The sequence below is a fragment of the Tachysurus fulvidraco genome, chromosome 21, assembly GCF_022655615.1.
Source record: "Tachysurus fulvidraco isolate hzauxx_2018 chromosome 21, HZAU_PFXX_2.0, whole genome shotgun sequence".
NCBI classification, from domain to species: domain Eukaryota; kingdom Metazoa; phylum Chordata; class Actinopteri; order Siluriformes; family Bagridae; genus Tachysurus; species Tachysurus fulvidraco.
Window position 1 is genome coordinate 10,329,720 of NC_062538.1, and position 26,085 is coordinate 10,355,804.

The 26,085-nt window shown below is 38.8% G+C and overlaps 1 protein-coding gene across 1 annotated transcript; it reads right to left on the bottom strand.

Moving 5' to 3' along the window:
* Positions 1-485: 485 nt before the first annotated feature.
* si:dkey-1d7.3 (transmembrane protein 132D) lies at positions 486-9,582 on the bottom strand. Its single transcript, XM_027139897.2, has 5 exons — positions 9,334-9,582; positions 5,013-5,221; positions 3,840-4,110; positions 3,315-3,506; positions 486-2,745 (listed from the first exon to the last, which is right to left on the bottom strand). The coding sequence occupies exons 1-5, from the start codon at positions 9,436-9,438 to the stop codon at positions 1,492-1,494; spliced, it is 2,031 nt and encodes a 676-aa protein (XP_026995698.2). The 5' UTR covers positions 9,439-9,582; the 3' UTR covers positions 486-1,491.
* Between the last annotated feature and the right edge of the window lie 16,503 nt (positions 9,583-26,085).

The window sequence follows — 26,085 nt, forward strand, 5'->3', positions numbered from 1 at the left end:
ACTTTGGCTAGTTCATTAAAAAACATTGATCCTCTTTTGGTTAAGCCATTGCCTCGTTGATCTGGATGTATGCGTTGGGTCTTTGTCAAGGTGAAAGATGAAATTCCTTTTCCTCTTTAGCTTAATATGAGGATTACTATACCTGAAGGTTTTGCAGTAAATTTGACTTGAAAAAATTGAAAATTTGTAGCCTTTCATGATTCTGTTCATTAAAGCCACAGTTCCAGCTGAAGAAAGCCAACCCTAAAGCTTGATGATGCCATCACCATGCTGTACTGTGGGTTAGTGTACCACTGGTGATATGCTTTTTTGCATCATACATACCTTGGAATTATTATACCTTTTGGAATTACACTAATCAGACCAAAACACATTTTGCCATATGGTTTGGGACAATTAATTTGAGCTTGGATGTTTTTTGTGAAAAAGGTCTACCAGCCTAGCAGTCTTATTCCATAGCCTGGACATGAAGAATGTGAGAGTATGAATATGTATATGACAAGAGATTCTTGTCATATACAGAGAGTAATCAGTATATGTCCGATGTCCAGTATATGTCCGATATTCCTGCAGTTCTTTAATGCTGCTGTTGAATGTCTTGGCATTATGAATTTGTGATTGTGAATTGTATGAATTTTGAATGAACGTCCTGTACTTGGTGATGTTGATGATGTTAGTGTGGTGTTCTGTTTTCTCTGTGTCTTGATTAAGTCTTTTTCTGTGTTTTAGGGTACTTCTAATGTTTTGGGGCAAAAGAATTATAGTATGCAAGATCATGGCTTCAGCAGGTGGATGAAAAAATCCAACAGAAACAGCAGATCTTTATTTGGGGTTAATTAGGAATAATTTAATTGATTACCACTCTTGATTACCAATCCATTTATTTATTTATTTTGAATGATTGTCGGTGCCAGTCGGTCTGATCTTAGCATTTAATTTCAATCACAACAGACAGATCAGTACGAAGACGAAACATCCAGCCAAATCTAGCCAGACTTCAGACTGAATATGGTGTGGAAAATGTTTTCTTTGCACAATTTGTACCCATTAATACCAATCAATAAACATTTGAATCTCACTGCCTATTGTTGCTGACCGTGTACATCATTTCATACCCAAAATTCCACAGATTACATATAGCTAAAGTTAGCATGAGAATGGAGTTAACCAGTCATGCTTAGTTTGTAGTACATGACAGTGTAATAGCATGATAATATAACAGAAATATAATGGTGTAAAATCCTAACCGTTTGAATGAAATAATCAGTGTAAAGTTTTAATTGCACAAATGTAATGTTAAGTGCAACAATATAACATCATTACAGCATAATAGGTAAAGGAGTTTTGCCTACATAGGCATCGTAGCTCCAGTACAAAGCTAAAGAAGCAACGTTTGTAGATAACATATGACTTTTGGTTGATTTGAAGCAGAATCTTTAAAATAAGTTTTTGATTGTGGACAAATATATGCACAAAATATTGTATGTATGTTCATTTTCCCTGTACCAATGCTTTTACCACTGGCCAAGGAATTTCAGAAAGACCTTCAGGTTCAGGGCGCTCTATGCTTTGACTCTCTGCTCTGTTGACATTGGCCTGTTCTCCCTGATTAGCTGCAGGATTTGATCCTTGGTTGGTCCAGCTAACTTCCAACCAATTTCTCTTGAGTGCTGCCAAGTGCTTGATGTCAAGAGTGGTGAAGGTTGTAAACTGAACCTGGTTCCTCTTGCTAGTTGGGGAGTGCAGTGGTTCATCCCTTGTTGGCTTTGCAAGTGGACCAGCTGATTTGAGTGCCACAGGATTGGTTCTCAGAGGCAGAGTGTTGCACTTTCTACCCAGGGTTGCAATCCTTTCTGTGGAGTGCTGCATAGCAGGTTTTGTACTTTCTTCTGTTGTACATGGCACCTTTTGATGGTGGTTGTCTGTGGTTTCAATTGGTATGGCATCAGATTGTTCTGTAGCCATGCCCAGGCGCACCCAGTGATGTGTGTGCTCATTTGGACATTGGCACTGCACAGGTGATTTCCTACCATGCAACCTTGCATTCGGAGTGTAACAGTTAATCAGGAAGATAATAATTGACAAGCAGGATAATCCTAGGAACAGGTAAATGCAGATCTCAACATGTGTAAAGATGCCAAATGTCCACACTAAATCTTGCTCATGTTTAGGCACTTCCTGTTTGGGTTCAGGTGGTAAGTCTGAAATCGTTGTCAAAATTTTAACTGGATTGACTGTACTAAGACCATTTTGAGTGTCAGGCTTTGTAGCGGTCATACCCTTGATGCTGCTAATCACCCTGATGGTAGAGAGATCCCCTCCTATTGCCTCTTGCAGCCTGGACTTGGCTGATGTTGCAGAGATATTTCTTATGGTGCCCTCTTGTATTCCAGTGATTATGTCCCTCCTGATGAGACCTTGAAAGGGGGTCAGGATCAATTTGGCTTTGGTTTGAGTCCTTCTGTTCTCAGACGAAAGGAATTTGACCGTCACATTGCCAGCACCAACAATAAGCTTGCTCTTGCGTCTGGACTTCTGACAGGCTTCACAGATGGCAAGCTCAGCTCTGATCAGCACGCCCCATCCCTCTGACTCGGCCACCATGACATGGCCTGGGACTTTTCTTACAGACACCACACTGTTATCCAGTGAGGAGACTGTGAGCTTATAGCTGGTGGGATCAAACAAGTTGAGATGAGCCCAGGAGCCATCACTGAAGTGCAGCCAACATGCAACAACTGCCTCCTGCAATACAACACATATAAACTAATACTACAAGGTTCTGGACAATGTCAAGTTTTCTTTCATTTTATGTCTGAGGAGAGTTACTCTTTAAACATGTTTACTACTAAGCTGAGCCTGGATGAAAGTACTGAGCTCCACTTAACCCGCAGGGTCAACATTTATGTACAATAAACACCACCTTACCTGTAGCTCCAATGGACAGCAAGAAGAGTAATCAGAGTAACACGCTATCAAGCAAACATCTACTGTATATCTGCTGGTTGAATAATCCCCACCACAGGCCATCACCCACTGCCCAATATTATGTATAGCCTGTGGAGGTACACCACCAGCTTAGTGAATACAGCCCCTTGCTGAGAGCTAATAGCCCAATATTGATTGGGTTGTGCAAATGAAAATGCACAGATGCTAAACTGGCTGTCATCTGAAGGAAAAAACCTAATCAAATGCAATAAACCTTTTGTATAATAGCTTTAATTAAACCGTGAATATTATTGCATTCCCAAAGTCTTCTGTTTAATATGCAGAAAGTAAAACAACAGCCTATTTCTCTGGCACTTGATGATGACCTGTTTGGGGTTGTGCATGGTGTCCTGAGTGGTGACCATGGCTGTGATGGCCCTGTTGCTGCCCGGACTGGGCTGAAATGACAGAGAGAGGTTTGACACCAGCTGCACACTGAGATCTGTGATGCTCACTTTATCATCCAGCACTTGCACTTTCCTCTCCCCCAGGATGGAGTCGGACAAGGGGGACATCACCTGTGTAAAAGGAAATACAAACATAATATCTGAGGGGTGTGTTTAAATCCCAGCACCACATGTAAGCAAGTGTAAGAAAGCCTGTTAACATTTAGATCAGTTGTATGGGTGCATCAATTGTTGCTTTTATTTAAAATTACTGACATTAGAAACTCCCTGAGAATGGCTTAATATAGAAATGATTTTCTATGAAAATTTCAGTATTTAAATCTCAACAGTGCTGTTGTGTAAGTATATTTGATTATTATATTTAATAAAGCTCAATTAAGAGCTTTATTTCAGTGATGTGCCACAAGTAAATGAATAAAGAAAGCAAATTAGTGAGTGTTGGACCTGGACAGTGGTGACTCCAGGAGCTCTGCCACTGAGGACAGTTGCTCTGTGCAGCTGAGCAATGCTTGTGTTCCCAACCTTCAGAGAGTACCGGACCAGCCAAGTCACATCCACCAGCCACTCAGGACCCAGGAAGTGCTCAGGAGAGGAAGCGCTTGAGTTCGACACCTCTGCTGTGAAGGCTGTGAGTACTTGTATTTGGCTGTGCTGATACTGCACTATGCATCCTCTTACCTTCTTCTCATCATCCTCTTCACTATCCCAACTCGGTCTTACAGATACAGGAAGAGAATTAACGAATTTTAATTAACTTTTCCTGCAGACCTTTTGTACCTACACACTTTTCTTTCTTTTTTGAAGTTTGTGTTTATTCAGTAAATAAATCAAGCAACAATCACTGATGGACTCTCGTTTAAAATTAAATTCTTCAAGTGCTTACATTTTGTAAAGGATACTAATTTATAGAACACTGACTTTATGTCAGAAATCCTTTTGACATTATGCCATAATAATAAAAAGCCAAAAAGACAAGAGATAAAAAGCGTTCAGAATATATGTATATATATATATATATATATATATATATATATATATATATATATATATATATATATATATATATATATATATATATATATATATATATATAAGAATAAGAATATATCTAAACTTTTTTTTTTTACTGGCACATAGTTGTCATTTTGAAAAGTGAAAATCTGTATGTGTCTCTGAATAGTTTATCATGACAGCAAATTAATTAAATTTGCAATAATGAAATTAAGAACTTAAAGAAATCCTGCCATTCAAATGTTTTTGAGCCCCTGCAGTTTTGTCTTTTATTATAGTTTTCTTTTGTATATTAATCAATATTATAGCCACAAACCAAACAAAATGGTATTGGATTAAATTAAAGGAACAAAATTAAATTAAAGGAACAAAATGAAAACTATATTATTATTTTATTATATTATATATTAACTATATATTATATTGTTATTGCTTATCATTGCATATTAACTCACTCTCAAATCCTAATGAGTGCTTTATTACAGAAAACTGAAAACACACTTGAGGGTAATGCACACAACATGAAATGCAGTTATCTGCAGTTATCTAAGGTGTCTGAGACTGTAGCTTAGTGTTGGGAAACATTTGGTCTGAGTGTTGTCTTACTTCTGGCTGGCTGTGGAAACTTGGACCCTCCATCCTTTGATCTGGCTGAGCTCAGGATCAGCCATGTCGATCTGCAGTGGAAGGCGAGGCATCCATACACTCACCTCCAGCTGGGTGCTCAGGTAGCTGTAAGTGAAGTTCAGCATCATCCTCACCCTTCCTCTCATCTCCTTCCCGTTCACATAGACATAGTCGCACCTCTCAGACACCTGTGTGTGCATGTGTGTAAATTACAGAATGAAAAAAATATTTATTTATTTGTTTGTTTGTTTGTTTGTTTGTTTGTTATTGCTCAAAAATATAAAGGGAACACTTAAGCAACACATCCTAGATCTGAATGAATGAAATAGTCTTATTAAATACTTTGTTCTTTACATAGTTGAATGTGCAAAATCACATAAATATTATCAATGAAAATCAAATTTATTAACCCATCGAGGTCTGGATTTGGAGTCACACTAAAATCGAAGTGGAAAAACACACTACAGGCTGATCCAACTTTGATGTAATGTCCTTAAAACAAGTCAAAATGAGGCTCAGTAGGGTGTGTGGCCTCCATGTGCCTGTATGACCTCCCTACAACGCCTGGGCATGCTCCTGATGAGGTGGTGGATGGTCTCCTGAGGGATCTCCTCCCAGACCTGGACTAAAGCATCCACCAACTCCTGAACAGTCTGTGGTGCAACATGGCGTTAGTGTATGGAGGGAGACATGATGTCCCAGATGTGCTCAATTGGATTCAGGTCTGGGGAACGGGTGGGCCAGTCCATAGTATCAATGCATTCGTCTTGCAAGAACTGTTGACACACTCCAGCCACATGAGTTTTAGCATTGTCTTGCATTAGGACGAACCCAAGGCCAACCGCACCGGCATATGGTCTCACAAGGGGTTTGAGGATCTCATCTCGGTACCCAATGGCAGTCAGGCTACCTCTGGGGAGCACATGGAGGGCTGTGCGACTCTACAAGAAATGCCACCTTACACCATTACTGACCCACTGCCAAACCTGTCATGCTGGAGGATGTTGCAGGCAGCAGAACGTTCTCCATGGCGTCTCCAGACTCTGTCCAGCTGTCACATGTGCTCAGTGTGAACCTGCTTTCATCTGTGAAGAGCACAGGGAGTATCATCTTAGAATCATCAGCTTTCATCTTATCAAGAGCACATCTGGGTATTCTCTGGCAAATGCCAAACGTCCTGCTTGGTGTTGGGCTGTAAGCACAACCCCCACCTGTGGACGTCGGGGCCTCATACCACTCTCATAAAGACTGTTTGAGCAGACACATGCACATTTGTGGCCTGCTGGAGGTAATTTTGCAGGGCTCTGTCAGTGCTCCTCCTGTTCCTCCTTGCACAAAGGCGGAGGTAGCGGTCCTGCTGTTGGGTTGTTGCCCTCCTACGGCCTCCTCCACATCTCCTGGTAGTGCCTACAAGCTGGATGAGCTGCACTACCTGAGCCACTTGTGTGGGATGTAGACTCTGTCTCATGCTACCACTAGAGTGAAAGAACTGCCAGCATTCAAAAGTGACCAAAACTTCAGCCAGAAAGCATAGGAACTGAGAAGTGGTCTGTGGTGACCACCTGCAGAACCACTCCTTTAAATTATCTTGCTAATTGCCTATAATTTCCACCTGTTGTCTATTCCATTTGCACAACAGCATGTGGAATTGATTGTCAATCAGTGTTGCCTCCTAAGTGTGTAGATTGATTTCACAGAAGTGTGATTGACTTGGAGTTACATTGTGTTGTTTAAGAGTTTCCTTTATTTTTTTGATCAGTGTATATAAACGCAGCCAAAATACCGCTCCTCGCCCCCGAAAGGCTACAAAACCCAGAAGGAACAGGTGGCGGTTCAGCACCATGGACAGCGCCGCTGACAAAGAGCTGTAAAGGATTCAGCACCTAAGTCAGCGCTGCTGGATCAGCGTGCAAGGCGGGGCGGCAGAATTCCCGCCGAAAAGCGGAGGGCCCATCAGGAGCGCCGCTGTGGCACTCACCCTTTGGCTGTGCAACACAAGGGAGAGCCAGGCTCAGCGGCTAGAGCGATTTAAGTGGGCGTGCCTAATGGAAATAACGGACAGTATCTGTCTGATATTCTTTTACAGAATCTTCTAGCTTAAACCCCAGATTGCCGGATGAGCCTATGCTATGCTCCTGGGGAGGACAGCTTTACCTTGCTATTGCCTTACACTCTTATGCTGCCTAGGCTGGTACCCTGGATCCCTGCACAAGAGACCCTATCACCCTGGAAACGGAGGGACAAGTTTGTTTCCACTTTGCCACTGGTGTTTTGGCTGCACTGAAATCTCACCAGTACCTTAAAGTAAAAATAAAGCCACCTAACGGTTTGCTTGACTCCAGTCTCTGTGCTTACTCCTCCGTGCCCCATCATGCCGAGTGCGCTACAACCTATCTATCTATCTATCTATCTATCTATCTATCTATCTATCTATCTATCTATCTATCTATCTATCTATCTATCTATCTATCTATCTATCTATCTATCTATCTACAGTATATATATAGATACTGTACTGTATATACAATGCACGTGTTTTCTGGTCAGACAAATCCAAAATGCAATATGACAGCACTATGTACACAGAAAAAGGACTGAGGCTTTTAATCAGCATCATGTTGTTTGTGTGCTTTGCTGGAAAGGGGTTTGATGCATTCACGAGATGCCATCATGATGAATGAAGTTAATATACAAATTTTGAAGAAAAACCACCAGTCGGGAAGATGAAAGTTGGTCACAAATAGATCTTTCAGCAGGGTGATGACCCTAAGCATACCTTATAACAAAATGGTATCAAATATCAACAGTGTGAAATCTTTGGACTGGACATCACAAAGCCCTGACCTGAATCTTGCAGAAAATCTGTGGACTGAATTGAAAAAGTCTGTCTGAGTACAAAAGCTGGCTGAGTTACGGCAGCTTTGTTAAAAGGAATGAACAAAAATTCCAATAAAGTGTTTTAAAAATGCCCAAAATGCTTGTGTCTGAGTTTAAGTTCAAGCAATTAACAACTGAAAATATGATATAGTAAATATAAGTAGAACTTGAAAATGAAAATGAATTTAATAGACTTGAATTAAATTGACTTCATAAAGGAAATGGCAACAAAATTTGAATTTGAGTTTGAATGTGTTTTGCATTGGTGTGTGTAAATCTTTGGCCTTAGCTGTGGATTATTTATTATTAATTATTATTATAATTACTAGTTATTGTTAGCCTTTGCATGAGATACAATATCATTATTGCAGCTTCAGTGAAAAACAAAACATCATATAGCCAAAGTGTCTCAGCTACAGAAAAGTGTCTTTTTTTCTTGAATATCTCTTGAGGCAGAAATAAAACAAATTTAAAAAATAATACTGAAATGCTGAAATTTTCTTCATTAAACTGACTATTATGCTTTGAAGATAGGTGTAAATCGTGTTAATATTCTGAAATCACACTAATAAAGGCGTAGCCAAAAATGTAGCCTGAAACTCATCACAGCCAACAAAGAGTGCGACAGTTTAATGCTAATGTATCAGTGAAAGGTGCTGTAATAATGTGAGAATAGCTCTGTATGGCTGCAGTGTCTCATTTCGAAAATGTATGACTGCAGTTAGCTCACATTCTCAGCTCCATGCTTCAGGGAATGTCAAATTCTCAAACAAGTCAGCATACTATGTCTCTATCCAGTCAAAATACTTGTTAAAAAATCATCACTCTCTTCCTACTGGACAGCGTGTGTGTGTTTTTATAGTACAGTCGAGTTATCATCCCTGGTCGATTGACCTCTATCACTGACTCTGTGTTTTTTTGTTTCGTCATTGAAGCTGAATTGATCTGTGAGGGTGAAGAATAGATCCATCTTTAGCCCTGACCCTGTAAATCACTTTAAACCCTCAGCTAAAGAGCAGCTCAGAAGAATGATTCAATAATAACTGGATAAAGGTCTCAGCTCTTGGTAATAAATGCACAAAAGACAGTGAGCGTGTATTCTGGTGTGAGAAAGCCCAGCTACACACTGTCTCTCTCTCTCTCTCTCTCTCTCTCTCTCTCTCTCTCTCTCTCTCTCTCTCTCTCTCTCTCTCTCTCTCTCTCCCTCTCTCTCTCTCTTAAAGGACTGGCATGAGATTTTCAGCTCTCTAATCTGTAAAAAGCAGCCGGGCAGCAGCAGGTCTTGTCACTTATCCTGCTCTATGTGTTCTCTGGGCTGCCAGGTGTAATGGAGATGTCACTGAGTGTGAGTGTTCGGCCGGTAACAAGTGGCGCGTGGTGGAGAGTGTAATTGCCAGAGCAGTGGGCAGCAGTGATGTAGGACCTTAAGAGTGTCTTCGTCTGTGGATGAGCAGCGAGTCGAGTTAGTAATGTCACTGACGGAGCCGTCTGTCTCCACTCCCAACACCTTCACTGGCACAGACACCATCTTACCGTTCAGCACCGCTGTGTTGAGGATGTCTGAGTTCTGGGAAACAAACACATAAATTAATTTGAATTAAAAAATATTAATAATAGTGTGAAGCCCCAGGTTGGGTGGAAGAATATATACTGTATTATCGAAGCATGTTATGAAAAGGTTCTATACATCATTTAACTACAACAAAGATAAAATAATTAAAGGAAGCCCTTGTTGGACAAAAGAAAGCCACTGAATGGACAGATGCTTAGTCCATGCTTAGCCATAGAAACATGTGGTTTATCAAAGGAAGCCCCTCCTCAATCAGAGGAAGGTCATTTATTGGTTCAGTATAAGCTAGTCTTGCTATCCTGGTGGTTCAGCAACAGGATTCTGTGCACTTATTGGCATGACCCTGGTTTGATTCCTGGGTAGGGAGCTAATCCATCCACAGCTAACTGTCAGTGCAAGTTCCAAGCCCAGATAAAATTGGAGGGTTGTGTAGAAACATAATAAAACCTGTGCCAAATCAAAATATGCAGACCAGATGATCCACTGAACTTCTCCAGTCTAGTAAAACATGACATTTTTGACATGGTATATACAGCATTAGTATCGTCTTACTCGATTCTTCCTTCTAGATTAGATAAAATTGCTTCAGCGGCAGTATGGACTGACAGGGTCAAGATTTTTTCATGCTGTATTCTACATAACTACATAAAATACACCATTTAGGAGTTTTAAGCTTTTTTTCCTTTGTCTTAAAGAAGACGAATGCTTACAAATGGCTAAATGAGACTAAGGAGGTTGCCAGGGACATTAATTCTCATCACTCGAAACAGGAAAATTCTACTACGGCCTCACAGTGTTTATATTCACGCTCTTGCAAACTCAAACTCAGATTTAGATTCAGAATCAGCCACAAAAAAAGAACACAGTGGATCGTTATCAGTTTTTTCAGGGAACATGTGCAAATCATCCTTGCAGCATTCTCTTTATTGTTTTTCTTTTAGATTCCTATAAAAATGCTTTTTGTCCATGTCTGTTGCTGGAAATGCTTTATGAATAAATTGAATTAGGAGCCTGAAGCCATGAGCATGTTTAAAGGGATGTCACAGCGCTGTCCTGCTACTAGTACTAATAGCCACCTCTCTGATCCCACCCTCTCAGCTGGACTTCTTTTCTTATGTGAAAAAATGTATCACTGACTCTTTCTACACTGTATCACCATCATATATTTTCTCGGTCACTTTTCTTCATTACTTTACTTATACTGTTGCAGGTCCCTATTCACTATTTTTGTCAATTATTCCACACAGTTGTTCCGTGTGCCTCACTTTCCATATTTGGTCAACGTTTTCTCTTTCCGTCGATTCGCTTCTCTTTACTCATTCTTCTTTTTGTCAGGTGTATTAGCAAAAAGGTCTGTATGACAACGTTCACTGACAAGTTGTAATTAAAAACCTATACGATATTTTTAAATTCATACATTATTCACATAATCTTATGAAGTGAAATGATGGTCACTGCATGTCCAGATTATTTTACTTCATTACATGAGCAAAATTATCTACTAACCATAAAAAAGTGACTCTAACACCTGCATGAGGGTCTTCCCAAAACTGCTACCACAAAGTTGTAAGTACACAATTTCCTAAAATGCCATGGCCCCACAGGTCTATTGGAAAACCTTTCCAGTGGAGTTTATTAATGCAGCAGTAGTTAAACACCTTAATATTCAGAAAGTTAGTTTAATACTAAGGTGTCCACATACTTAATCAGCACATAATATATCATAATAATCCAGTTTTTGAAGCACATAGATCCTTCTATATTATTAAGATCAGGACCATCAGGAACAATTATGAACACACAATTGAAAGCCGAAAGTTTTCTTCTTATTGTTTTTTTGTTTTTCAGTAGGAACTTTACTTCAAACTATTAAAACTCCTATTAAAAATATCTAAAATATTCTTTATATTCCATATGTAATGAAATATCAGATATATTAGTACATTAAAGAGGCATGTTTAGAACACGTACATTGTGTTGTAGTGTGACATGAACACTCATTGTATTGAAATACTCGTTACAGAGGCGTGGGTAGACAGTGGTATGTGTGGATTAGGTTCAAACCTACATTTAACTCCTTGATCTGCCAGCTGTCCACCAGCTACCTCCACATGCCACACACCAGATGCACAGCGTAATTTACAGACTTCAAGCTGTTTGCTGAGAAAAAGAGTCAAGCTGTACGATTGCTAGTCTTCAGCAACAAAAGTTTTAGTCTAGTCTATTTAATTATAGAATCATCTGACCTGAACTTACACAGGCAGATCAAACACTCTCTCTCTCACACACACACACACACACACACACACACACACACACACACACACACACACACACACACACACACACACACACACACACACACACACACACACACACACACACACACACACACACACACAAACTCATGCTTCACTGAGACCTATGAATCATTGATGTGGGTTATTGTACTTTTATAGCTCCAGGCATCTTTTCAGAAGTTCAAAATGAAAAAAAAAAAAAAAACACACACACATCGTTGTTCTTTATTGCAGTTACATTGAAAGTACAAATTTCCACTTTGTGCATATTGCAATACAGTGAAGAAACAAAAACTAATGCATACACATTCTCTCTCTCTCTCTCTCTCTCTCTCTCTCTCTCTCTCTCTCTCTCTCTCTCTCTCTCTCTCTCTCTCTCTCTCTCTCTCTCTCTCTCTCTCTCTCTCTCTCTCTCTCTTCTCTCTCTTCTCTCTCTCTCTCTCTCTCTCTCTCTCTCTCTCTCTCTCTCTCTCTCTCTCTCTCTCTCTCACTATTTCTTTTCACTTGCACACACTGAGAGCTCACCATAATGAGTGCCGCAATGCCCACATAGTCTCTCCGCATCATGTAAATCCTCATCGTTCCCTCATCCCGGATCGGATTTCCAGGCCGTTCCAGACGCCACGTGATTGTCTGGATCTGTGCCGGGTCATCCTGCTCACGTGCGTCAAAGTCCAGCTGCAGGACCTCCAGAAGACCCCTGAGAACCCAACACCATCAACATCGTCATCATAATCAATGTAACCTAGATTCACATTGCAAGCACACACAATAACTCAAAGAAACTGAAGACTTTAAATGATGTTTATAGAGAAGGATAATGAGAGTGAATCAATACAGAGGCATAACACAAATCATTAAAAACAGACAAATCTTCAGACAAAATTCAGACAACAATAACAAGCTCTAATGTTAACGCACCATATTCATTATCACTGTTTACATCTTTATTTGGCTTATAAAGATATGCTGTTACTGCTGTTACATTATATTTTAAAAGACAAAAAAAATAATAGAAAGGTATTTTTGGTGCTATGATTGCTGAAATTGTTTAACCATGACAATTCTCGGTGCACAAAGCTAGCTCAATGAAGACATGGTCTGCCGAGATTGGAGTGGAGGAACTCGAGCGTCCTGCACAGAGCCCTGACCTCAACAACACTGAACACTTTTGGGATGAACTGGAACACAGACTACAAACCAGACCTGCTCACCCAACATCAGTCCCTGATCTCACTGGATGTTCTTGTCGATGAATGAACACAAATCCCTATAGCCAAACACCAACATCTAGTGAAAGCCTTCCCAGAAGATTGGAGGAGACTAAATTTATAATAACATTTTAAACATGGCATTATACAGTAAGAGCAAATAATCAGTCAGGTGTGCAAACAGTACAGTAGGAATAATGTGTGCACACATTAGTGCTTTCTATAAAATAGCCTACACACATTTCATATTTTATTCATTATACATTTTACAGTATTACATTTCAACATATTTATAAATATTTATTATTTGTTATCGATTTATTTGTCTATTTTTATATTGATTTTTTTATCATGATAATTCTTTGTGAAAAGTTTGAGCTCTTTCAGTTAATCAAAAAAGGATTTTATTGTTTTTTCATTTATTTTCATTGGAACATGGCTTTATAAGGTGTGAGGAGAAAAGCCTGTTTTTGTTCATTAAAATTATAAGAATTTTTACATTCTAAATCTTTTAATGAATCATTTTTTAAGTCATATTTGTGCAGTTCTATGTTACGCATACTTAAAAAAAAACGAAAAAAAAAATCAAAAACAGAATTCACTAATATTTCAAAGTAAATGATTGATTTCATCATCTCAGAACACAAAAAACGCTCTCCCTCTCCCTCTCTCTTTCTCTCACACACACACACACACACACACACACACACACACACACACACACACACACACACACACACACACACACACACACACACACACACACACACACACACACTCAGCTTTCCTCTCGGCTTCCCCGTTCTGTGGTTAATATCAGGGTTAAGACGTGAGATCTTGGCTTTAATCTCATGCTAAATGACCCCGGGTAAATGCACAGATGTATCAGGGATGATTAGAGTGAAGTGGGATGAAGTGGGTCATCCTGTGAGGTGGGGGGGACAGGGAGGGAGGATGGTGCAGGGGCTGATGGGTAACTGGTGCCAAAGACCGAATGAGGTATGTAATGGTGTGTTAAGTAACCAGTATTTAAACATAGTGCAGGGAGAAGAGTTCAAGAAAGTTCTTTCAAAATTATTAATGCAATAGTGCAAAGAAGAATTGCAACTGTGTGTTAAGACAAAACTTTGCATTAATCCCAAATTACAATAATTCCATGTTATTCAATTGAAACTAATTCCCGTCTGTCAGGAATAGGTATTGGAGGCAGATGCAAATGCTGATTAGTGTTTATTAAAACGAAGCGCATGATAACACTGATGATGATCATGAAACAATACAAACCAGAACTAGCTCAACCTGCCAGTGGCATGAACACAATGAGGACTAAGTGGCATACAATTACGACAAGATAGACAATGAGACACAGAATCCACAACTTAAACAGTGATGCCAAAAGGTGAAGCTAATTAGGTGAGAAATGTGTGAGTGATTAGAGATGCATGTGCCGTAGGCATGGGTATGTGATGTGCTAGGGATGATGGGTATTGTAGTTCTGTGCCTTATTTGGAAAACTGTAACATCCGAGGCAGACATCCGAGGCAGAGAATGAGAGCCTACATGGAAGAAGAGCTCAAGACAGAGTCAGAGGTGAGAGTGACACCCAGTGTGAAGCCAGAAGAAGGAGCAATGTCCTCTAAGAAGCCAGAATTGTACTGTATTGCCATAGGCAGGATTTTTGTGTCATCCTCGTGTAGAGGATATGCAAATGTTCTTTGTATTGTTCCGAATGTTAGTATACGTGCTACTATATTCAGCGCCACCATTATGTTTTCTAAAATTAAGATGTTATGCTATTTGTGACACTTAATAAAAACTTGCTTTAAACAGTTACAGTATACAGATCGTAACTTATTTATCTCCAGCACTTAGTCTTCATTTAGAACAGGTTTCCCTAACAGCTGCTCCAATAACACGCATAAGCATGCTTCAGCAAACAGAAAAGTGGGGCATTTTTCTATTATTATTATCATTTTACTCTGTTTTATAGTTTATTACTCAGTTCACAGTTCACTGGAGAAGGACAGTCTTACAGCAGCAGGGATCTTAAAATCAAGGAAATATCTCACTTTTTTCCCTGAAGCTGCAAGTTCCAGTGCTCTGTGCTGCACAAAGTCACTAGTGAAACTTCATCCTCCGTTACAGAGTCAGTCATCATTAGGGTGTAAATTCAACTCATTTCACTGCTGAAATGAACTGCCAGCTCTATTCACTCTTTAGATCCTCTTAGAAAACTTTAACTAACTCATGTGGACTCATGTGGACATGTTACCACAGAGCACTTTATTACTAACTCAGAAAAACATCCTCTCTCTAGTGATTAAAAAAAATATATTTTTAATAATAAACTCCCAATGTCACTGTGGAATTAAATTTAATTAGCTATCTAAAACTGAGTTTTAATTTACTGTTTAATTTACTGTTTAATTTCCGGAACAATTCATCTTTCATCTGTCATGCCAATTAGTGTATAAAATAGTTGACTCTAATAGACGGCTCATTTCGGTGATGGCTGGGATCTGAAGAGTCATGAGAACTAGATCCTGTGACGCCTTCGGTGATCAGTATTCAGTATTTATAGTAATGCTGTAATGCTGTTAATTGCACACTATAATCAAGAGTCTAAATGATCCAGTGAAGCTTATAAACAACAGAGTCGTTGGCAGGATGTGCAAAATGAGCGTAACAAATTAGAGGCAGTTTAAGTCCTCATTTGTAAAGTGCTTTGGATTTTGATATTCAGTACATAATACGGAACATTTGTTTAGCAAGGATTTCTTCTTTCTCACTACAAGCAGGTGTTGGGGTCATTTTTTAAATTCACTCACAGTTGTTTTCTCCCTTTTTCTACTGTAGACTGCAGGTGGGTATACGAGGTCATGTGGTACAATCAATGGTCATAGTAAGGCTCTGTTTATTGCAAATGCTGCAGAATGGACATCACAGAATCTTAAATCAAGCAGGCATTGAGAAATGAATCAAGCCCGCAGTATGAGTCTTTTGTGCAGCATCACGACAGATCTTATAGTGTCACTAACTATAAAACTGTAAGGACAGCAACAAGGGCAAGACAAACCTGGCATCCATACAGAAAAAAGGAACATGGCCTCTCTCTCTCCTTTCTTTAAAAGCATTCATTTTTACCACTGTTCTGCATCAAATACATTCATAACAGTGACAAGTCATTGGTCTTATTCGAAAAATAATCCCCACCAAAATCTCCACCTATTAAAACAAATTTTAGATAAGAAGTTTAGCAGCGGTCATCTCCTTTAACATATCTAAAAGCATTAAACGAAAAACATATGAGTGTAAACTAGAGTCTTGCCTTTTGGCAGTGATGCTGCTCTTCCTCTGGCAGGTCACAAACACAGTTTGGGTGTCTCCTGGTCTTCCAGCATCCAAGGTAATGTCCCATAGCTGAGTATCACTGGGTCTCACTGTGTTGAACGATAAACCTCTGTTTACTGTGGCTCTGTAGCATCACATAAACACACACACACACACACACACACACACACACACACACACACACACACACACACAAACACACACACACACACACACACACACACACACACACACACACACACACACACACACACACACACACACACACACACACACACACACACAAAAAAACAACCACACAAACACATTATTTAACAATAGTAGTGCTACAAACCTCAGAACGTGACCTGAGTGTGCAGTAAAAATTCTCCAGTGGTGCATTCAATAAGGGACTTGAGAAATTTGTTTCTTTTACTTTAAGTGGTTAAAGTCATGAGGACACTGTTGCTAGGCAACCTCTTTGCTGGAAACAAGGCTAATTGATTGAGCTAGCTAGCACAGAAATGTCAGATATAACAACATTAATTCACACAAGAAAATGTATTTCCACATCTTACACCATGACATTTTCATCATGTTAGTTGTTTTTAAAAATCCCACGTGAAAAGAAATGAATCGTGAATAAATGAATCATGGGTAAAAATGTGTCAATAAATGAATTATGTAAAATAATTATGTGAAAATCACATGAAAATAAATGAAGTAGTGAAGTAAAAAAAAACGAAAAAAAAATTATCGTGTGTAAAAAAGAAATCACATTAAAAAAAATAAATAATCACACATAAGAAATGATAACACTGGAGATAAACGAATTAAGAGCAAAAATTTGCATATGCCTTGCATGTGTCTAAACCACATGGGAAAATTTGACATTATTGCATCAGTTTATTAGTCACATGAGACGTCTATGTCATTTTTTCCTTCAGGGGTGAAATCTTATCTTGAAATATTGAAAGCCTTAAAAGTGGGACATCAATTAGAGAAACAGACTCTAAATTATATGTCATCAGCCACATCCTAACATAACAACTCAACCAGGTCAAACGGCCTGCGTTTTAGTGTACTGGTGACTTAATGCAGCACAAAAACACACACACCCCATACACTCTGAGTGATTTGCATGTTTTTGCCGCACTAAAGGAAGCATTAGGCAGAGAAAGCTTCTGGCTGGAACAAATAATGCAACAGATAGTACGTCAGTGGCTGCACACGCAACTGAAAGATTTTATTCTCCACGAATCCAGACACATGTTAAGAGCTGGAACACTAACATTGAATGAAATGGAGATTATAGAGTAAAAAGATAAAACCTAAAGTACTGTGCAAAAAACTAACTCCACTTATATTTAATACACCTAAATATCTTTTATAGATATTTTTTATACGGAAATATTTATCAGTACAGGAACATTTTATAAGTTCAACTAATATTTTGCCATAATATGAAAAGTTACAGAGAAAAGTTTGAAGTAAAGTAAAGAAAGCAAATATCATGTAACAGACCACTTTTCAAAAGAAAAGAAAAGAAAAGAAAAGAATAATGAAGGCTGAATTTAAACAAACAGTTGCATAATAACTGTAAAAGTAACTGTGACTTATTTTCCAAGATGCATTTCCTAATAAAACTGCATAATTTATACCTGAGAATAATAACAGTTTTTGTTAAAAAGGATCGTCACACCAAAAACTGACTTTCTGTATAATACTCTTTGTAGTATTTATTTTATTTTGTTAATTTTTTAACTGAATTATTTTTGAAGTCATCTTTGCATTGCAATGTTTCTTTGCATGAACCTTTAGCACATTTAGGTACTTATTGTGTACTGCACAGTTTTTATCTATACAATCAACCTCTTTCGTTTTATGAGTTTTATGAAAGTCTTTTAAAAAGAAGATTTTATAGATTTTTTATAGATTTCATTGTAAAGTTTTGTTGCTTTAGTTTTGCACTGATGAAACAAGTCTATCAATGTAGCTAACAAATCATGGAGGTTCACGAGCTCCAGATTACAGTAGCATGATGGAAAGTGTATATCTAAATTCATCACAAACATCTTTTACTACAGTACTTTCTCCGCTGGCAGGATGATACACGAGGCGATTACACACTTAATAATAAACACAGGGTAAAAAAAAGAGTCAGCTGGCTGCACAGCGACAGTATGTGACAGTATGGTGTAGGGACCAGCAGGCACAAAAAACAGGTGTTGGATAATTAGAAAGTTGGCAATGGTGAGATCTGATTGGATGCTTTAGTGCTGTGTGACAACAGCTTAATTAGGCAGGGACTTGGGACTCTTATTTGCATAGCACCATAATGGCTGAGGTGGAAAGATTTAGAGTTACACAGTGAGAATATTGGTTTATGCTAAACGTGTTACTTTTAATTAAATGCGAAATATTTGCAAGGTGGGATCAGTCCGATACTTTGTTTGTTGACTTATTTCCATAAAAATGCCATGATAGTATTTAACACTGTGCGATATACCGTATTTCAAGGAACATACACCATGAATTAACAGTGATCCTAACATATTTCAAGTTTAATTCTAGCAATAAAAGCAGAGCAGATTGCAAAACGTGCTCTGCAAAAAAATATCAAGAGAAGGAACTTCTCAAGTCAAGCTTGTTGTAAACAAGTAGTGTTACAAGTTAGCACTTCGACACGCTTCCTGCACTCTCTCCTTTCTTTCCCCTGTCCTCTGAAGGCACAATTCATGCCATCTTGCACTCATTTTAGTGTCCAAGCTTGCTCATACTGCTCCATGTACTCAGTACTCAACTAGCAGTTATTTTATGCTTTTTGGCAAGAAGAAACTTCCATAAATGCACAAGCTCTAATAAAACGGCCTCTAGCCTCTTGTGAATGTTTTGTCATTTTTAACACCAGATTGCTTATTCAAGGGCTCTAAGGGTTATTATTTATCTAAGATTTTACTTCCGTATTTTTTGTGTTTAACTTGTCCTGGTGCATTTTATGCTACGTATTATTGCACAGCTTGTTAACCGAAGTTGTAGAATCATTTTCAATAACAGCAGAAATGACATTATTATACTGTATGCCTTTACCATTTAGTCAGCTCCTTTAGACACATGCACCCTAAAACAGACATACATGCATGCGCGCACACACACACACACACACACACACACACACACACACACACACACACACACACACACACACACACAGAGAGAGAGAGAGAGAGAGAGAGAGAGAGAGAGAGAGAGAGAGAGAGAGAGAGAGAGAGAGAGAGAGAGAGAGAGAGAGAGAGATGCAGATTGTTCTAGAAATTCATTTGTAGTCTTGCCGGTTTCCCCAGCGTTGTTGAGAGTTTCTTCTCCCAGCATGTGGTTGTGAGAGAATGAAATTGTATTCATGCACCATTTCACTCAGTGCTGTAATCGCTTATGGGCTTTGCAGATCGGACAGACTGTGCTTCGCAGTCTTAGCCTCCTCTCTAGTCTTAACATGGACTTTTTTTTAGCTTTATCCACCAGCCAGCCAGCCACTTCGCCTGTCCTTGCTGTCCAGTGCACAGAAATGGAAAGTGAGATGTGTGCCAGGCTGAGAACTCCTCCAGAACTTATGGTGTGCAGCAGGGGAGCAAACACTGAAACAGCTAAAATGGGAAGGAAGCAGCATGTTGACAAGCTCTGCTATCTCTGTCCAACCACAATACGTCTCTCTTATGCTCTGTTTCTCTCTTGGTCCTCACCACTTCATTAAAAACACAGTTCACTTCTTTATTTTTTTGCGGTACAGCTCTATATACACAAACATATACAAAAAATATATTATACTTCTGGATGCATCAAAAACGACGTATTATTATGAGAATGTTTTGTGGAAGTTATTGCTGTTCCTGATATCAAAGTGAGTAACCTTGAAAACATTTTATTAGCTCTGCATGCAGTCATGGAAAAAAGAAAGTACAGTACACCTTTCTTCAATCCTATGGTTTTATTCATCAGGACCTACAGTAAATAACAATTGCGTGGTCTTCTCTAACATCTTTAAGAAACTAATAAGCTTACAAAACAACAGATTTTAAAATATAGTCATTTTGTTCCCAAAAAGTAAACCAACATTCAGAAACCAGGTAGGAAAAAATAAGTATATCCTATACTTCAGTAACATGTAGCAACAGTAAAAAGTCAGCATTTTCTGTAGCAGTTTATCAGCATCTTTTAGCGTTTTGGAAAAAAAGTTTGTGCCACTCTTCTTCACAACATTGCTCCAGTTCCTTGATGTTTGAAGACAATAATATATGCAAAGACCTCTTAAGATCCTATCGCAGCATCTCAATGGGCTTGAGGTCTAAATTATGTCTTGGACATTCCATCACCTTGATTTTCTTCTTTTTATCTGCTTTAGCTCTGCTTTAGCCATCATTGTCCTGTTGCATGACCCAATTATGACCCAGCTTAAGCATTTTAGGCTGCTGAACAGATGTTTTCACATTTGTGGACTTCATTAGAGTGTCTCTACAAGACAATACCAAATTATCACCCATCATCCACCATGCATGACAGTTTGTATGGGGTGTTTGTGGTGATATATTCTCTATGTTTTTTGCCAAACATGGTGCTGTGCATAATAACCAACTATCTCCACCTTGCTATTTCTGTTTGTGCTCTCATAAACATAAGCATTTTGCTTTTATATTGCTTACAGGGACCTGTAGGTCACTTAATGGCAGCTCTTGGATTTTTCTGAATACCTCTAAACATTAAATAACCTTGGATTACATTAACCTTGGATCGAATTTGCTGGGATGCCTACTTCTGTCTGGGACGCCCACTTCTGTCAAGGCTCTCCTTTGCAAACAATCCTTCTCACTATAGTGTAGTGAATTTCAGATTGCTTGGAGATGGCCTCATAATCATCCCCAGATAAATGAGCAGCAACAGTTGCTTCTCTGATGTCATGACTGATGTCCATTTGTCTTGACATGATGTAGACATGACTCTGAGTACTCTAGAATCTTTTGCATATCATTAGTAACACCTGACATTGCATTGCATTGAACTGCATGTACCAAAGGGTGTACATATTTTTCCCACCTAGTTTCTGAATGTTTCTCTTAGTTTTTAAGTAATCTTTTGGGGTTTTTTTGCAACCTGAGATTATTTGTTTGCTTATAAAAGTTGGTGAGAACAGCACAATTGTTATTTATGGTGATAAACAAAACAGAGAATAAAAGAAGGGTATACTTCCTTTTCCCCAAGACTGTACAGTATGTTGATTGCTTCCATGTGCTCCTAGCAACAAACTTCACATTCTGAGTGTTATGTTTAAGCTGTTACGGCATTTAAACTCTGTCTATAGTTGAGAGTAGTAGAGCAGTGCAGTATTGATCTGTGGTCACTAAAAGGTCTGTGAGCAAAATGTAAAGAGTAATGTAGAAAACTAGGGGTTGTGACCCCATATCAGGTCCCTTTATTTACAAAAGGGGTCATTAGAGGAAATCACAATCTCTTTTAACCCTTTTACCAGAGGGCAAAAATAAAATTTGTGTCTGCTTTCAGGGTGACCAATTCCAGCATAAAGTTTTTTAGGATGTCAAACTCCATATTGGTGGTTAACAAGTTATATGAAAATAGACCCCCAGTTCTTCAGTTTTTCAGGTATTTCCTTACTGAGATTTAAATGTTCTGATTTTATTGTGGTTGCTATATACGCTATATATTTACTGTCAAAAAGATTTCTGTGCTGTCTGGTTTGTGTCATTTTGGAAAGGTCTGCATTGTTTGCCCAGATGGGGGCTACTACCACTCGCTTTTCCCTATTTAAACACAGTCATGATGCTCTACACACAAACTAATCTTGCTGCCATGAAATAATTCATTAGTTTATATCCGAGGTGTCCGATCTTGTCTGGAAGGTCCTCTCACTGGCTGTTTATGGATAAGATCAGACACCCCCGGTTTATACTGAATGAAATAGTTTGATAAGTCAATTCAATTCCATTGGAGAATGGAACACTATTGTTTATTGTATTACTGATAATAAAGAGGGAGGCACGGTGGCATAGTGATTAGCACATTTGCCTCACACCTCCAGGGAGATTCCCGCCTCCGTCTTGTGTGTGTGGAGTTTGCATTTTCTCCCCGTGCCCTCCGGGAGTTTTCCTCCAATTTCCTCCCCCGGTCCAAAGACATGCATGGTATGGTTGATTGGCATCTCTGGAAAATCGTAAGTAGTGTGTGAGTGAATGAGAGTGTGTGTGTGCCCTGCGATGGGTTGACACTCCTCCAGGGTGTATCCTGCCTTGATGCCCGATGACGCCTGAGATAGGCACAGGCTCCCCGTGACCGGAGAAGTTCGGATAAGCGGTAGTAAATGAATGAATGATAATAAAGAAGGATTTTTACAGTTTTACTAATGTATAATATACTATCCTCCTGAGCTGTGCATTTAAATTAATGGTTCTCTTGAATTGAATTAAACTAGGATGAGAATATGTTTATCAGGACTCAGCCCGGATTTTGGCCATGTGCTTTTTTGTTTACGTTCTGTGTTCACGTGTCTGCCCCATCCTTGTCTTTTCCTTCCCCCCCTCTGCACACCTGTCCCTCATGTGTCATGATTATTATTAATATTTAGTTAAGCCACGTTGCCTTGTGCAGGGCGGAATCCTTTGTATTGTCCTGGTGTCTTTTGTTGTCATGTCTCAAGTCGGTGTGTCCATGTTTCGTGTTTTTGTTTTTGTAATAAACCTTGTTTTATTTAAGCGATCCTGCATTTGGGTCTTTTATCCCCGCGTCTCATGACAATGTTTTTCTATATGTCACTTTGGATACATCTGCTAAATGCTGTAAATGTAAAAGTTAAATATAGTGTGTATGTACAGTACTGTACTATAGGGTTGTTGTTGTTTTTTCATTTACTATCCTTTCACACTGAGCTCAGAGTCCAGCAATAAAAATGTGCCTACCTCTGCTAGTTCCTAAATTACACTGAGTGACTCTGACTCAGTGGAAAAATAGAAAGATAAATTCCCAAAATACTGAACATGGTTTTACAAGCATGACTAATTAAGGACACAAAACAAAATGACTAAGCTTGCCGTGTCAGAAAAACTGAAACGTCAATTTGAGGTCATTTGCCCAAATAGTGTGGGAACCACTGGTGTAGAAACTGATGAGAAGGTCTCAGTGCTCTGTGATCGGAGAACAGAAGTATTCCTCCAGAAGATATTTTCTCTGCATGCATGCTTTACTGTTGCACAATTGCTTCACTGTTCATTTTGCAATTCATGTCATCTTGCAGTCTATAGACCTGTTCACTGAAACACAGAATTAAATGTGATTTGGTCTTAATTTTAAGGTACTGTATATAGACCCCAAGAGAAGCAGCACAAGATTCCTCAAGAATTCCACAAGAAAAGTCTCTGTTCATGTGTCACTAAACAATTAATTGAAGGATACCACTGAAAACATTGCTGCATTCAAAAAAGATAAGTTAAAAGTCTAACTAGATATTCTACACCGTCTCTCTTACATATTCTTTCAAATAAAAAATCCATTGCTAAAAATGGAGGATAAAAAAGTAATGTATACAATATCACCACCAAAACAAAACTGGTGAAGCATGGTGCAGATTGCATTGTCAATCAGGATATGTACTATATTGGTTGTGCCTCAGGACCTGAAGTGATCACACTCACAGAATGAATTGTGGAATCATATGAATGATTGAGTACAATAATACTCCTATATATTTAAATAATTTCACATCATATACAATATGTGTTTATTAGTTGTTCATTTTAACTCTCAGTTCAACCACACTGTCTTATCAAAATTTGCCAAAATAGATTTTAAATCTTTAATTACCAAACAGTACATTCATTCATTCATTCATTCATTCATTCATTCATTCATTATTTTTCTACCGCTTATCCAAACTTCTCGGGTCACGGGGAGCCTGTGCCTATCTCAGGCGTCATCGGGCATCAAGGCAGGATACACCCTGGACGGAGTGCCAACCTATCGCAGGGCACACACACACACTCATTCACTCATGCAATCACACACTACGGACAATTTTCCAGAGATGCCAGTCAACCTACCATGCATGTCTTTGGACCGGGGGAGGAAATCGGAGTACCCGGAGGAAACCCCTGAGGCACCGGGAGAACATGCAATCTCCATACACACAAGGCGGAGGTGGGAATCGAACCCCCAACTCTGGAGGTGTGAGGCGAAAAAAAACAAAAACGAGTGAACCACAGCACACCAATGTTAATAAATAGATTTCAGTATGCAGAACTGCAGAACTCCCATGTTCACGTAATTGATAATTATGTGATACAATTTCCAACTGATTTTGCTGTCTGTCTAATAGCTATTCTGTGATATAAAGAGTTTGAAGAATAAAAGATATTTAAATGTCAGGAAGATGGTCAGGGAGACAGAGGAGATGGTCTTGTTCAAAAAGAATTGGTGATCACAGGGCACACCTTCCTGAAAGACAGGCTGCAGTAAAGATTATACTTTATGTAAAGACTGTGGAGTTATGGAGTGGAGCAGACGCTCGTGATTTTGTTTTATAATGCTCTATAATGCAAGATTGGTTTGGTAATCTGATAGCACAACAGAATAGCAGATTATCTTTGGAAGATTTAGAGCTCTTTCATAAGCATCCCATTTATGTCCTATATTCAGAATACTGGCTCTTCATCTGGGCATCAAATGTAAGCTGAAACTGGTTAAATTTGTATCATAAATACTTTACCAAAAAAAGGTGTTATTAAAATGAACTCAAAAGCAGGTGACTGAGGCCAATAAAACTAAAGTTTACATTAAGATACAGACAATGATACAGACTTTGACACAAGATACACAAATAACTCAACAACAAATGAAAGAAAAAAGAGAAAGAAAAAGAATATTTGCATGTGTTGAAAAGGCCAAAACAAGTACAAACCTTATCTTAATTGGCAAAATATGGAAAGACCCAGAAAGGGATGTTTCAGCAGCAGCGGACTTTTGATCAGACCTTTTGAAATGTAATAGTTATCACAACATACCTTATGTCCAGGATTGTGGTGCAACTGCAATTCTACACTTTCTACACTGTGCCAGTTTTAAACTTTTCTCACCCTATGATTTCTGTTCAACAGGAGCAATCACACGCAATGAGAGACATCCTTATACCTCATGCAATACTGTGTATGTTTAATGTATGTGGCAAATAAAATTTCAATTTATTATTACATTTCTAATGTGAATATTCAGTTTCTGTCTTGGTTATAAAGCAAGATTTACCAACATGAATCTGAAATCTGATTCTGAACATCGACCACGCCAAAACAAAGGACGGAAACCTATGCGGTTTCTCAGCAACAGACATGAAGAAAAAGAGTTTATAATTACAACATCATCTTAATGGTCACGTCGCAACACCAGCACGTAAATTCTGCACGTGTTCACTTTGCAGTCTATACACGCACACATTTTTTTCAGCCACACTAATGAATTACTCTGTCTGTGAGACTGTGAGAGTCAGAGAGACAGGAATAGAGCAAGGGAAGCAGGGAGGAGTGGAGACAAAGAGAGAAAAAGGGAGAAAGAGTGAGGGAGTGCGTCTGTACGTGTGGCCTATTTTCAGCCCAAAGAACAAGCTCTGGATGATAAATAGAGAGAGGCTTCGGCTGAATGGGAAATGAGGATTGTGATGGAAGAAATCCCCAATACGAATCAATGACTACTGCATCTAATGTGCTTGTTGTTGT